The 13205-nt window shown below is 49.1% G+C and overlaps 2 protein-coding genes across 2 annotated transcripts; both read right to left on the reverse strand.

The window, feature by feature from the left end:
- Positions 1-265: 265 nt before the first annotated feature.
- Positions 266-10870, reverse strand: LOC122037646 (NADH-ubiquinone oxidoreductase chain 4-like). The gene is made up of 3 exons (XM_042597155.1): positions 10403-10870; positions 4712-5134; positions 266-818 (listed from the first exon to the last, which is right to left on the reverse strand). Exons 1-3 carry the CDS (start codon positions 10827-10829, stop codon positions 730-732), a joined length of 939 nt encoding a protein of 312 aa, XP_042453089.1. The 5' UTR covers positions 10830-10870; the 3' UTR covers positions 266-729.
- Positions 10858-12722, reverse strand: LOC122037650 (NADH-ubiquinone oxidoreductase chain 4-like). Its single transcript, XM_042597158.1, has one exon. It carries the CDS (start codon positions 12720-12722, stop codon positions 12168-12170), a length of 555 nt encoding a protein of 184 aa, XP_042453092.1. The 3' UTR covers positions 10858-12167.
- Between the last annotated feature and the right edge of the window lie 483 nt (positions 12723-13205).

Genomic DNA, 13205 nt, shown 5'->3' on the forward strand with positions numbered 1-13205 from the left:
GCAAATGTATAAGCTTTCCGGATTTTGTCTGAGTACCATGATTCAAAATTAGTCCCGGTAGAGTCCCTGTTTGAGTACGGGTATGTAATAGAAAGCAGTTTAGTTGAATCTGTCTTCCCTCCCGAGCCCGAGATAGTAGTAGCAAATGCCCTAATATGGGAGCGGACCTCTTGTTAGGAGTTAAATGACCTCTTTAAACCCTATCTCCGGTGTTCATGGGTAGGTAGGGATTCTTGTCCCAAACGCGTACAAAGAACCTATTAGGAATTCACTCTTTCTCTTCACAGCAGCTTAATGGTTAGAGTCCTGAAGTTCATTATAAGTAGCCGACATCTGAAGGCAAGGGCCGTAGGGCTCGACCGTTAGGGAGAGGTACGAGCGATATTCATAGCGACGTGGATCAAATATAAGGCTGAATGGAAAAGATCGAAATTAGTAGTGTCTTCAAAATAGCACTTATCTACGAGTTGGGGTATTCATTGATTATTTGTTTAAAGGATCGACCTCCGAAAGTCCGTGCCAGTAGTTCTTTCCTAATGAGGCTACCTCCCCCACTCATTAAGGCAGAACAACAGAAACTCTTGCCTGGGGACCTCCACCCACTCTGCCCCATCACCTACAAAAGGATCAGTTACGGGAGTGCTGCGCTTGGTCCTCCGCGTCGGAGCTACCCCGTTGGGCGATCCATCCAGTCACCCGGAAACTCTTTCTTTTCTTTGCTGATTCCTCTCAATTCAATTTTCCATGTTGCACTAAGTTACTTACGGATGTATGCATGCAGTCCGGGAACACTTTGGGGTGAAGACCCATCCGAACAAGTAGGGTCAAGAGTTCAGCATTATGGCCTAACATTTAGCAAAGAATCTTTAACCCAACAAGTGCTCTCCGAACCAAGCTAGATAGTCTCCTATCACTAGGCTCATCAACCAACCTGGACTTTGATTCTTTCTTATTATTCTTACCGGATATATAAACAATAAGGATTGTGTCCTGCCATGAGTTCCCATATGACATATGGCGCTCTTGGGTGGGCCTCGCCAGGTCTTTGAGTGCCCGTCGTACCACGTGGTTGGTGCACTAGGCTGATCGAGACTCTGAGGATCTGGCACCTGCGTCGGTCTGCCAGTTCAGGCTCTACATCCGGGCGTGCGTGGTATGTTCGCGATTCGTACAAATGGAACGCATCGCGTACGTTAACCTTCCTTTATTGGGCTGGGCCATTCCATCAAAGAAAAGAGAAGGATTATCGTGGATAAGGTGAGACGATAGTCGATTGGCGAAGAGCTGAAAAGAAAGCCGCAAGGCGAAGGGCCGACTAAAAGGAGGCAGCGACCGTAAGGGAGATCGTAGACTTAGATATGCTCGACCATAAGGGAGAGGGTATCGACAGATAGAGCTCGAGCGTATGCGAGAGGGGCGACTAAAAGAATAGCAGTATTGAGGCAGCGCAATACCATCATGACTTTTGGGAATCAACCGATTGAGCTCGCCCGAAGGGCGAGGGGGATAGTAGGAGACAGATAGAGCTCGAGCGAATATTATGCGAGAGGGGCGAAGAGCTGAACGAAGGGAAGGGTATCGACAGATAGAGCTCGAGCGTATGCGAGAGGGGCGACACAAGGGGAATAGAGGCAGCGACCGATAGGTCGATTGTAGAGACAGATATGCTCGACTGATAAGGAGAGGGCCGACTACAAGGGGAATAGAGGCAGCGCCGTCATTTAGTTGGGAGATTGTAGACTAAGATAGAGCTCGACTGATAAGGAGAGGGGCGACTAAAAGAGTAGTTGAGCCAGCGCCGTCATTTAGTTGGGAGATCGTAGACTTAGATATGCTCGACCATAAGGGAGAGGGTATCCCTGATAGAGCTCGAGCGTATGCGAGAGGGGCGACTACAAGAATAGCAGTATTTGAGCCAGCGACCGATAGGGAATCAACCGATTGAGCTCGCCCGAAGGGCGAGGGGGATAGTAGGAGACAGATAGAGCTCGACTGATAAGGAGAGGGGCGACACAAGGGGAATAGAGGCAGCGACCGATAGGTCGATTGTAGAGACAGATATGCTCGACTAATATTGTAAAGGAGAGGGGCGACTACAACGAGCCAGCGACCGTAAGGTCGATTGTAGACTTAGATATGCTCGACCTAAAGGGAGAGGGAGAGAGAGTCTTGTATTTGTAATTTGTATTTGTATCTTGTATTTGTTTGTTGTATTCTTGTATTGTATTTGTATTTTTTTGTTAGGAACGAGGGATACCGACGTCTCGACCGTTAGGGAGAGGAACGATTTATGTGATAATGACGCGCTCGCTTTACCGTAATTTAGGGAGAGGGAGAGGGCCATTCCATAAGGTGTGATAACGACGCGCTCTTGATGGTCGGCGTGGCAATAGGCTTCGCTTCGTAGACAGGTTTCCCAGCCGTTGCAAAGACTTAGCGAGAACGGTCAGGAGCGGCGCGGGGATGCGATTCGCCAAGCTGGGGCAAACCGTCCGGATTAGGAATGCTCAGGCCTTTCCTTCTCAAGGAGACCCGGGAAAGAAAGAGCTATGCTATTGACCGACCCTTTCTGACTTCGAATCAATTCTAATTTTGAATGAGGCGGATCGAGAATGAAATGCAGAAATAGGGGAAGGGGGGAGCGCTTTTTATTTAATTTATGGTAACCACTTAAGTACCCGACTTCGGGGCCCGCGCCCAACGAATCTAAGCCCTTTTCACGCGCCAGTAGTTGTAGCTGTGGCCACACCAACCCTTTCGTTCAACTCGCTCCGGGTTCCGATCTATATGACCTCCGGGCGGTACAAAGTAGACCTCTTCTGTAGAGGCAGGTAGTAAGCTAACCTTGTTTGTTGAGTCGGGGGAGCCGAGCCCTCAACTGGAAAAATCTCCGTGCGTGGCGTGAGTTGGAATCCTAGAAAAGAAAAGAAGAGACTCCCTCCCCGGTCCTACGAAGATCTCTACGTACTTGTCTAGTCCAGGACAACAGAGATCTTCCGGTCTGCGTGCGTGGGAGCAGACAAAGAAGAGTCTGGTCCGCTCTTCATTCAGGCCCGCCCGTCTGCAGCTAGGTCCGGGAATGGCGCCAGGCGAGGGCAAACTATGCCCCGCTGCTCTGCATAAGCCGGCCTCCGGACAAAAGAGGCCGGGAGGTCCCGTTCCCCCCCGCCAACAAAAGGGGCCTTCCCCCTTAATCTTAATGAATCGAATGGTCCTTCGACCTTCGTTTGATTCCGACGGCCGGCATAGATTAGATCTCATGAGACCCTACCACTATGACTACGAAAAAAAGCCCTGCCCTGGCACCTTCGCTAGACTAAGAGTAAGCTACTTCTATTAGTATTAGCGCCGGACCTTGAGTCGAATTGATCGTGTCATGTGCAACGTCCATCAATGATGGTTCATTAATGTCCATTGATTTAGACTCCTTCCCCCTTCCCTAATACGAAAAAGATCGAGAGGGGCCCGAACCAGAACTCCAAGAGAATTCGACTCACTCTCGTATGGCTCGCCCTCGAGCCCTGGGCGGCCGGTCCCTCTTGTTCTGTTCCCGCCACGAGAAAGACGCACGAAAGAGAATTGCCCAGCGCGTGGAGGATCCGTTGAGAGTGTCCGTTGTCTCGGTAGGGTGTCTTGAAAAAGAAAAGGGCCGTAGGGCTCGCTTTAAAGTGAGGGCCGAGTGCAAAATACTCGACGGGATCGACCAGCCGTCAATATTTGTAGATCTTTCGTAGTTTTGAATCTCTATCCATGAAAAAGTATAATGAAGTTGCTGAGAGAGAGAGAGTGTTTTTTTGTTATGGACGAGAATTATTCGCACTTATATTTTGTGCGACGTGGAGGTCCGTTTGATCCAATATTGACCGGAGCCCCGACTTCCATAGGTCCTTGGTTCGACCTCCCTCCGCGGTCCTTGCTTTTATAAAGTTCCGCGGGGCCAATTTCTCTGCTCAGTGTGCCCCCCTTTCCTCGAGTGCCCCGCCCGGTTCACTGGGCTCTTGGCCTACCCTTCCTGCCGCCCGCCAAGCGGGCTCCGCGCTCGTTATCCTTACTGTTCTCTCTGCTGGGCCCCCTCCAATTGCTCTAGCCATAAGCTATGTCCAGCTCGCACCCACCCGCCCATTTTGGCCAGACTCTTCGCCCCTGACGTTAGGGGGTCTTTCGCTTTTGCCGGATCTATAGAGATATTACGAGTCCTCCGTCCCAGATTCCCTCGCCGCGGCCATCTGGTTCACCGGTACTACCAAAGAGTCTCATGCTTACGTTACTGTGACTGATATATCTCGGACCACGAAGACCCCAGTCGTGCTTCTGCTTTCCATTCCCATCATCATATTGAAGGAAACTCCTCGTGCTCTGCCATAAGAACTTGGAGTCCGTATCATGGTGAAGGGCAGGCAGTCCGCTCTGATTCTTGCTCAAAAAAGAGACCGAACGCGTTCGAGTTATTGGCTCGTCCAACCCGGCAGCATTCATGAGTCGCTCGTTCAACTGTCCCTCGGAGACACGGTCGAGAAGTGCCATGCATGGTCGCCCCCTTTCTCTCGGTCCCACCCGGGCCCCTCTGGGGTAATAAAGAAATGGATCAAAAAAGGTCTGCAACGGGCTATGCCACCCATGACTTATGAGGGAAGTCGCATCCGTGCCATCGCAAGCACCTAGAATGTCATGATCACATGGGTTTACTTGGTAGTTCAACGGACGGTCGCCCCTCCAACAATCAAAGGTAGAAATATGAATACTTCTCTGCCATTTAGATCGGAGAATTTATGGAGGAAAGAGGGTTTGAAATTTCCAGAAACCACACGATTATATAGCCAAAGGGAATAGGCCGCGCCTAAAATCATCCCAAGCGCAGCTAATGTCGCTACTAAGCTATTTCTTTGGAAAGCTCCTACTAAGATTAGAAATTCCCCGAGAAAGCTGCTAGTGCCAGGTAGACTCATATTGGCTAAAGTGAAAAAGAAGAAAATGGTAGAGAAATTCGGCATGGTGCTCACTAAACCTCCGAAATATCTAACAATAAGAGTCTTATGCCGGTCATATAGAACACCAACACATAGAAAAAGGGCTGAAGAAACCAGTCCATGACTTAACATCAGTAAAATGCTACCTCCAATTCCCTGTATGTTCGATAGAGCCAAAGATTCCCCCTCCGTACGCCGATTACCCCCCGAACCGTACAAGATAGTGACCACCTATCATACGGCTTTCTAACTCCACTTCTTTTTCTGGTCGTTCCGCTCTGTCGGATCTATGGTAGTATCAGAGATCTCTAACCCCCGATCTTTTTGACAACACGGTTCCTGCTTCCGTGAAGAGTAGCGCATCTTTCTCCCCGGGCTCCAGTCTCACATCGTAGACCCCCACCCCAACTCTATCTTCCTTATCAGTGAACCGGAACATAGTGCATAGGTACTCTTCGATGCTGCGAGGACGAGACGACGTGACATACTACGATCACGTACAGAAGAAGTGCCCTTCGGCTCGGCAATATGGAACCTCTAAACTGCTCCTGGGGTCCTATCGGGATAGGTAGGCCCCTCCCCCCGCCTCAGACATAAAGGCTTCCCCACGGCTGACAAAGAGAGGGCCGAGTGAGCCTAAAAACCCATCAGCAGTATTGGGGTTAGATAGCTCGCTTTACCGTAATTTAGGGGCGAAGAGCTGAACGAAGGGAAGGGTATCCTAAGATAGAGCTCGACTGATAAGGAGAGGGGCGACTAAAAGAGTAGTTGAGCCAGCGACCGTAAGGGAGATCGTAGACTTAGATATGCTCGACCATAAGGGAGAGGGGCGACTAACAAGAGTATTTGAGCCAGCGCCGTCATTTAGTTGGGAGATCGTAGACTTAGATATGCTCGACCATAAGGGAGAGGGTATCCCTGATAGAGCTCGAGCGTATGCGAGAGGGGCGACTACAAGAATAGCAGTATTTGAGCCAGCGCAATACCATCATTACTTTTGGGAATCAACCGATTGAGCTCGCCCGAAGGGCGAGGGGGATAGTAGGAGACAGATATGCTCGACTGATAAGGAGAGGGCCGACTACAAGGGGAATAGAGGCAGCGCCGTCATTTAGTTGGGAGATTGTAGACTAAGATAGAGCTCGACTGATAAGGCCAAAGAATACACATCAGTATTAATCTAAATGGCCGTTGAGCCAACAAATACTGCTGATGGTTTTTTGGGTGTTGCTGTGGGGCGACTAAAAGAGTAGTTGAGGCAGCGCAATACCATCATTACTTTTGGGAATCAACCGATTGAGCTCGCCCGAAGGGCGAGGGGGATAGTAGGAGACAGATAGAGCTCGACTGATATTGTAAAGGAGAGGGGCGACTGATAAGAGTCTTTGAGGGATCGACCGAGAGGGTCAGAGTGAATGGCCCAAAGCCATTCACGCAAGAAAATACTGCTGATGTCTTCCGCTGACGTAGAACCGATAGGCATATATTCGACTAATATTGAGAAGGGCAGATCAGTATACGTTTTGAAGCCCCACCCTAAGTAATCTCGCAGTAAAATACCTGATGGGGCCGACTACAATCATAGTTGGTAGAGTGAATGGCCCATCAGCAATCTTTAGTCGTAAATTGCCTTTGGGGCAACTTATACTCCCCCCCCATCAGCAGTATTTTGTCGTGCCTGAACATCATTTATTTGGAGTATAAATAGCCTTTGGGGCAATGTGAGACTCAATATGAAGTTCGCCATTCACGCTGTAATCTGCTGCGAGTGAGAATGACGCGCTCGCTTTAAAGTTAGGGCAGACTATAATAAGTAAGGATAGGCTCTCCCGTTAGGTACGAGCATCGCGACGTGAGAGAGAGGTTTTTTTTGTTTGGGCCGTTCCAAATCCGTGATAACGACGGGATTGCGACGTGGCCGTCAAAAGGCACCGGCCCCCACAGGGATTTAGCTTTCCTTATCGTAGCGCGCACTGCGTCAGCACTGGCGAAAAAGAGGTCGGCTTTACAGAATAAGAAGGTAGGGCCGGGTGCTTCGGGTCTCCTTTGGCCGAGTTCCCCTCATAGTAGGCCCCTATGTTACGCGGCCGTAATCTTTTGTTACGTTCCACCACTCTTACGCCAGAAATCCAAGGTTCCACATGAGCTCCCGTTCTGCGGCGTGGTGGCAGGACCGCTAGGGGATTGGCTCCGGGTCTAGGTAGGGTCAAATCTGCAGGGGTCATGCAAATACATAGGCCCCTTCCCTTCTGCCGAGTTGATTAGAAGTTCCTTGGTCCCTCGGAGCGAAGGGTTAGGCAGGTAGTACGGGCCCTCTGACTTCAAGCTATGTGCTGTGTGCGACTCCCGCGAAGCGAATGAAGGCAAAAGTGTCCGCTAAGGCTTATGTAGTGGTCGGCATTCCTACGTGCTCCGACGGCCCCCCACTGGAGATGAGATGACGGGTCACCTTTGGAAAGAGTCGTGACGGTGACGAAGCGGGCTTACGGTTTATGGATGGATTCCGTGGTAGTCTCTGCCTCCCTATAACTCAATCAATATCAACAACATGTCGTGACCATGACGGTTAGGCCGACAACTATACAAGACTCATACTCACCCTTACTACACTATAGGCTAGGGCTAGGCTACTTCTAGCTTCTATAGTGAGTGGCCGCTTGGGTTGAGTTTTCGATTGTACTGAATTTCACACATATCAAACAAAGGCGATCAATCAGTAGTTGCCCTTCTCCGGCCTGGGAAAAGCAGCGAACTCTAGAAGCGTTGGGCTTTTTTTGAACCTTTGGACACGAACACTATTCCGTTATCAGCTGAAACCCGCCTTAGAGATTGAACGTCGACTTCTCTTATTTTTATGCAATCTAAGACAGCGCTGATAGCTTGTAGTGAACAGCCCCGAAACCGAAAGCAGCCTTTGCTTTGGTACTCAAGTTAAGAAAATCAGGCTCTTCGCCAATCGACTATCGTCTCACCTATCCAGTGGGTACCCAAAAGTTCAAAGAATGAAACTTTTGTTCAGCTCTTCGCCCCTTGCGTATATGATAGAGAACCGTCTGCTTGTTGCCAAACCAACCCTGTTCGCCTTTCTTTTGAATCGCCCTTTTGGGGGCGAGCAGCCCTTAAACTACCCGGAAAAAGCCCTTTTTTTCTTCATGGTCGCGACTTAGGTCGGGGGAACGCTTCTACGACTGCTCCGCTTCCTCGTCTTGCTTCTACTTTGCTTGCTTGCGCGAAGGCTTAGCTTAGAGTCCTTTTCGCTAGGTCCAATTTCGTCAAAGCTGATCCAACGGACGCACGCAGCTGATATGTGGCTACCGTACTTAATCTCATGCCATAAAAAAGAGCACTACTAGTTATATGGCCCGTCATATAAAGATAGAATAGATATGGATAGACAGACATTCCATTGATTCACGAAATGGCTCGTCGATCCAAATTCATCATTCTTCTGGTCTCTCTCCGCCCCCCGCCCCGAAACTGACCCACAGCACAGCGCCCATTCGCTTCGCGCGCGGGAAGGTCCGAGTGAGAACGACGGGTTCAAGAGACCGCAGCGGAGTGGAGCAGCCGCGACACTTCCTTACCGTGAGCTGGATCTCGCTGGTGCCACCTAAACGGTAGGTAGGCGGCGGATGTGTGACGTTTGGAGTTGTCGTTCGTGCACCTGTCCCCAATAGAAGAATGAGTGATCCCTTCCCCTGCGGATCATGGCCTTACCACTCGGTCCCCGATGGCCTTAGGGGGAAAAGGTATAGCAGCTCACGTTCGTTTGCGCTGCGCGTTCCCGCTGGACTGGACACGTGTTAGCTGTAGGAGTTACATGACTTCGTTTCGCCAGTTCAGGCTCAACTCCTCGCTTTACGTTAGCGGACCTACAGGTCGGGCCGGGGCGGAGCGCTCTTTCTTTCTGTGTGGGACGATGCCGGGGAATGCGTCGAGGCGGCGAAGAACACAAATGAGCTTTTTCCCTAGCACCCTCTTATCCCCATCATAAGTATTTTATGGCATTCAAAACTACTACTGATCTACCCATGAGATGAGCCCAGTGCATTGGACCGATGGATAAGAGAACTGAGCTGGCCTAAAAAGAGCTTGGGCGCTCTACATACTCTTCCGACTCCAATAGACAGAAATCGATATGTATCTGATGGATCCAGAATAGATAGAGAATATCTTGTCTCATCAATAGATAGAAATAGAGGGCCGTAGGGATCGATTTAAAGTGAGGGCCGACTAGTTGGGCTTCTTTAGATGGCTCGACCGCGTTGGCCCTTTCCATCAGCAGTATTTTGTCGAGTAGTTTTGAATGCCATTTTAGCTGTAATCTGCTGAGAGTAGATCTTTCGTAGTTTTGAATATCTGTAGGCTTTGGGAAAGACCATATACATATATTGGGGGATCGACCTTCAATATTTGGGAGATGGAGATATATATTTCCGATAGGCTCGAGCGTTATCGTATGCGAGAGGGTATCTTTAGATATGCTCGACTGTAAAGGTAAGAGTAAATGGCCGTTGAGCCATTTACGACTGTTGCTGTGGGGCGACGGAAAGAGTAGCATAGCAGTAGTTGAGCCAGCGCCATACCGTCATTTAGTTGGGAGATCGTAGACTTAGATATGCTCGACTAATATTGATAAGGTAAGAGTAAATGGCCTAAAGCCATTTACGACTGTTGCTGTGGGGCGACTGAGAAAGTCTTGTATTGTATTGTATTGTATTCGGCAGATCGTCGAGTAGTTTTGAATAGCCCCACCCTAAGTAATCGCGAGAAAATACTGCTGATGGGGAGGCTCGACCTATCTTATTAGGGAGAGAGTCTCATCCCTGATTTCCGATAGGCTCGACTGACTAAGGTAAGAGTAAATGGCCTAAAGCCAACAAATACTTATGATGGGGGTTGGGTGTTGCTGTGGGAGAGGGACGAGCGATTATTATAATTATAGCGACGTGTAGACGGGGTGAGGCCTTTTTCCTTCCTCTTTATTATCTATCCATTCCTACTCTTTCGATCTATCAGAACAGATCAGGCCATCTATCAATCTATTTGAAAATCACGTGAATCTCGCTTTTCGTTCATTTCCGCCACGCCAACATAGCCGCCACAATAAGAAAGAAGCAAGCGAAAGAGCTAGAAGCGCTCGCTTCGCCGCGCCCTGATTATTCACGGGAAAGCCAAAGATTCGATTCGGACTTCGTAGAGCCGGTGCTGCAGCTGTCTGCGCGTAGGGCCGTCCCCCACTCCCGTCCCGGGGCGCTAAGGGCTTTCTTTGGAACAGACGGCATTGCTGACGCCTCGAATCGACGCTTTTGTTGCGACATGCTATTTGATCTCCCCTATTGCTAGTAGGATGATGGGTCGCACGCCCGGCACACATGTTTTGGCCTTGCTTCTGTGTCCATAACTCAAAATAGGTGACCTAAGGGCCGCCGCCCGACTAAACATACCAATAGTCACCAGATTCATATGGGCTACTGAGGAGTAGGCAATGATCTTCTTAAGATCGATCTGTCTTAAAGTGGTCAAGGAAGTATATATTATAGCAATCGCGCTTAGAGTATAAATGAAAGGAGTCAAACAAAGTGTCGCTTCGGGAAACATGGGTATTGAAAATCTGAAAAACCCGTAGGTTCCCAATTTTAAAAGAATTCCTGCCAAGATGACGGATCCAGCCGTAGGTGCCTCCACATGGGCTTCGGGTAACCAAATATGAACTGGTACCATAGGCACTTTGACGGCGAAAGAGGCGAAAAAAGCAATCCATAGAAAGATTTGGCGCCGCTCACTAAATTCTGTAGTTAATAATCTTTGTAAATCGGTGGTTCCTGTTTGGAAAAGAATCAACAGAATAGCTAATAGCATCAAAACGGATCCAATAGAAGTATATAGGAAAAACTGATATGCTGCCTTGATCTTTCTTTGTCTCGAACCCCATACCCCAATTATAATGGTAGAGTAAGGGGTGGCCCCAAAGCGGAATTGACCGGTGGTGCTTGGTCGAAGCGGAAGTGGGTAGCCACTCCCTTCTCAGGGAACCGTACGTGAGACTTCCTATTCATACGGCTCCGTCCCGAGCTTCCAACGTCGGCCCTTGTCATTAGACCACTATGCTATGCTTGTCTTTTTCGCCTTGACTCTCTTTTCTTTTGCTTCTCGGGTGATGGCGAACAATGCAGCTTGCGTAGCGGGAGATGCCCGCCCGTAGGGCCCGGCCTGCTTCCCGCCCGAAAGAACCGCTCACTAGCTAGCCGGACTAGTGGTAGGGGGCCCGACCGTCACCCAACCCGCCAAGAAAGAAAAAAAATGGCTCGTTGTCGTTGGGAAGATGAGTGCGGCCTGTAGAGCACATGTAACGCACAGTCGGGTTGCTCACGCAGCAGATCTCTCTAGATAGATATAGATAGAGAGAGAGAGATCAGTGAAAGGCATAGCACCGCTCCGTGGGCCCCCGACTGACGGCCTTTACGCAACTACGACTACTGTGATGTGAGCGGTTCAATTGTTTGATCTTGATCTTTCCGGCCTCCACTTGTACGGAGATGCATGCGGGACCCCCCCCTTTTTTGATCTTCATCTTTAGGACAAGACCCTACCCTATTCTCGAACCCTCTCCCGAGCTCTACCCTGCCCGCATTTCTTTTGAAGGGGGCCAAAGATCTGTCTCCACGCCAACAGTCTTTCTTCGGAATTATACTGAACGGGTCGATCCTCCCCTCCCTTAGTTTTAGCAAGAACTCCTAAGGTCTACTCGCAAAGAGCTCCCCGGCGACGACAGAGGAAGCAACCTGCCTGCTGTGGCGGGGCGCTTTGTTTAACAAGAAGACCTGGACGATTATCCCTACCCTCGGTAGCTTACGAGTTTACGTCCATCCCTGGTCGGCCACGTCGCTATCGCTCGTCCCTTTCTTTTTATCCCTTGTAGCCCTTACCCGAATTCGCGCAAGTGTGTCCACACCCCCCTGACTTGACGAGGAATCCATTCTCGCGAACAAAGACACCCCCTACACAGACCTAGGAGCACCCCTTCCTGCATATCCATACAAGACCCGAGTAGGCGGGTCGAGGTCCTACGAGGTACCCACTACTCGGAGTACCCTCCCACCAAAAAAAGATGTGTGGTTCGGTGGTTCGACCAGAAATGCTATGCTTACACACAAGACTAGCCCTCTTCCCGAAAGCTTCGCGGGGACCTTTACTACTTTACGACGACGGAGGACCGCCCATAGGGGCTTTACTGCACAAGGCCCCTGCAGAGGAAATGAGCCCAGCGAATAGAAGATGCTCAGCTCCGCACAACATAGGGATTAGCACGCTTTCGAAAAAAACATAGAATAGTAGAAGATCCAGCATGCAGAACACGGCGATCATTAGAAATGAACAAATGAGAAATGCAATAATATACTCTTTCCCATAACTTCTCATACCAGACCAACCCACTAAAATGCAAATAGGGATCAGAAATGTGGTCAATATCACGAAGAATAATGAGAGACCGTCTATACCCATAACTAAATGGATGTTTTCATAAGGAAGCAAGAGAAGGCTTTCCACAAATTGAAATTTGGCCGTAGAAGGATCGAATTGTATCCAAAGAACAAGGGAATACAAAAAAGTAATAAGAGAAGCGCACAGACCAATCAATCGTATCAGTCGTATTCTTGAATTTGGAATGAAAAGAATCATAATGCTTCCTAGCACGGGACACAGAATAAGACCACTTAGATCGAAATAGCATTCAAAGAAATGTTCTAACATAGAGTAGAATCGAACATTGAAAAGATTAGTTGACAACAGTCAAAAGATGGGTCGCCGAATTCAAATACGTTAGGGGTCTTTCTGTGCAAGTCAGCTGAACACCTGATGAGTGGGTAGGTGGCTTAGGTGCACCTCTCGCCCAGTAAGAAATAACTAGTCCCCACCCCTGGAAGTAGTGGGGCCCCCTTCCCGCGTATGCGCCTTTATTTCTTTCTATTAAAGTTAAATAAAAATTCAAGTGAAATAAAAAAGTTTCAGTAAGAACTAGCACTAGACTTCTTCCCCCCTTTCTACTTTTCTTCTCTCTTTTTGTTTGTGTTTTCACCCGCCTTTTCATTCTGTTTTATAGAGACCTGAGGAAATATTAATAATAATTAATTACGAAAGGGGAGGCGGCATACGAAAAAAACAAATCCGGGATGACGGCTTTCAAAAGACGAGTAAGAGAGGGGTAGGGTAGGGGGAGGCTCTCGAAACCAAGCG

This window comes from Zingiber officinale, unplaced genomic scaffold (assembly GCF_018446385.1).
Source record: "Zingiber officinale cultivar Zhangliang unplaced genomic scaffold, Zo_v1.1 ctg70, whole genome shotgun sequence".
Lineage (NCBI taxonomy): Eukaryota > Viridiplantae > Streptophyta > Magnoliopsida > Zingiberales > Zingiberaceae > Zingiber > Zingiber officinale.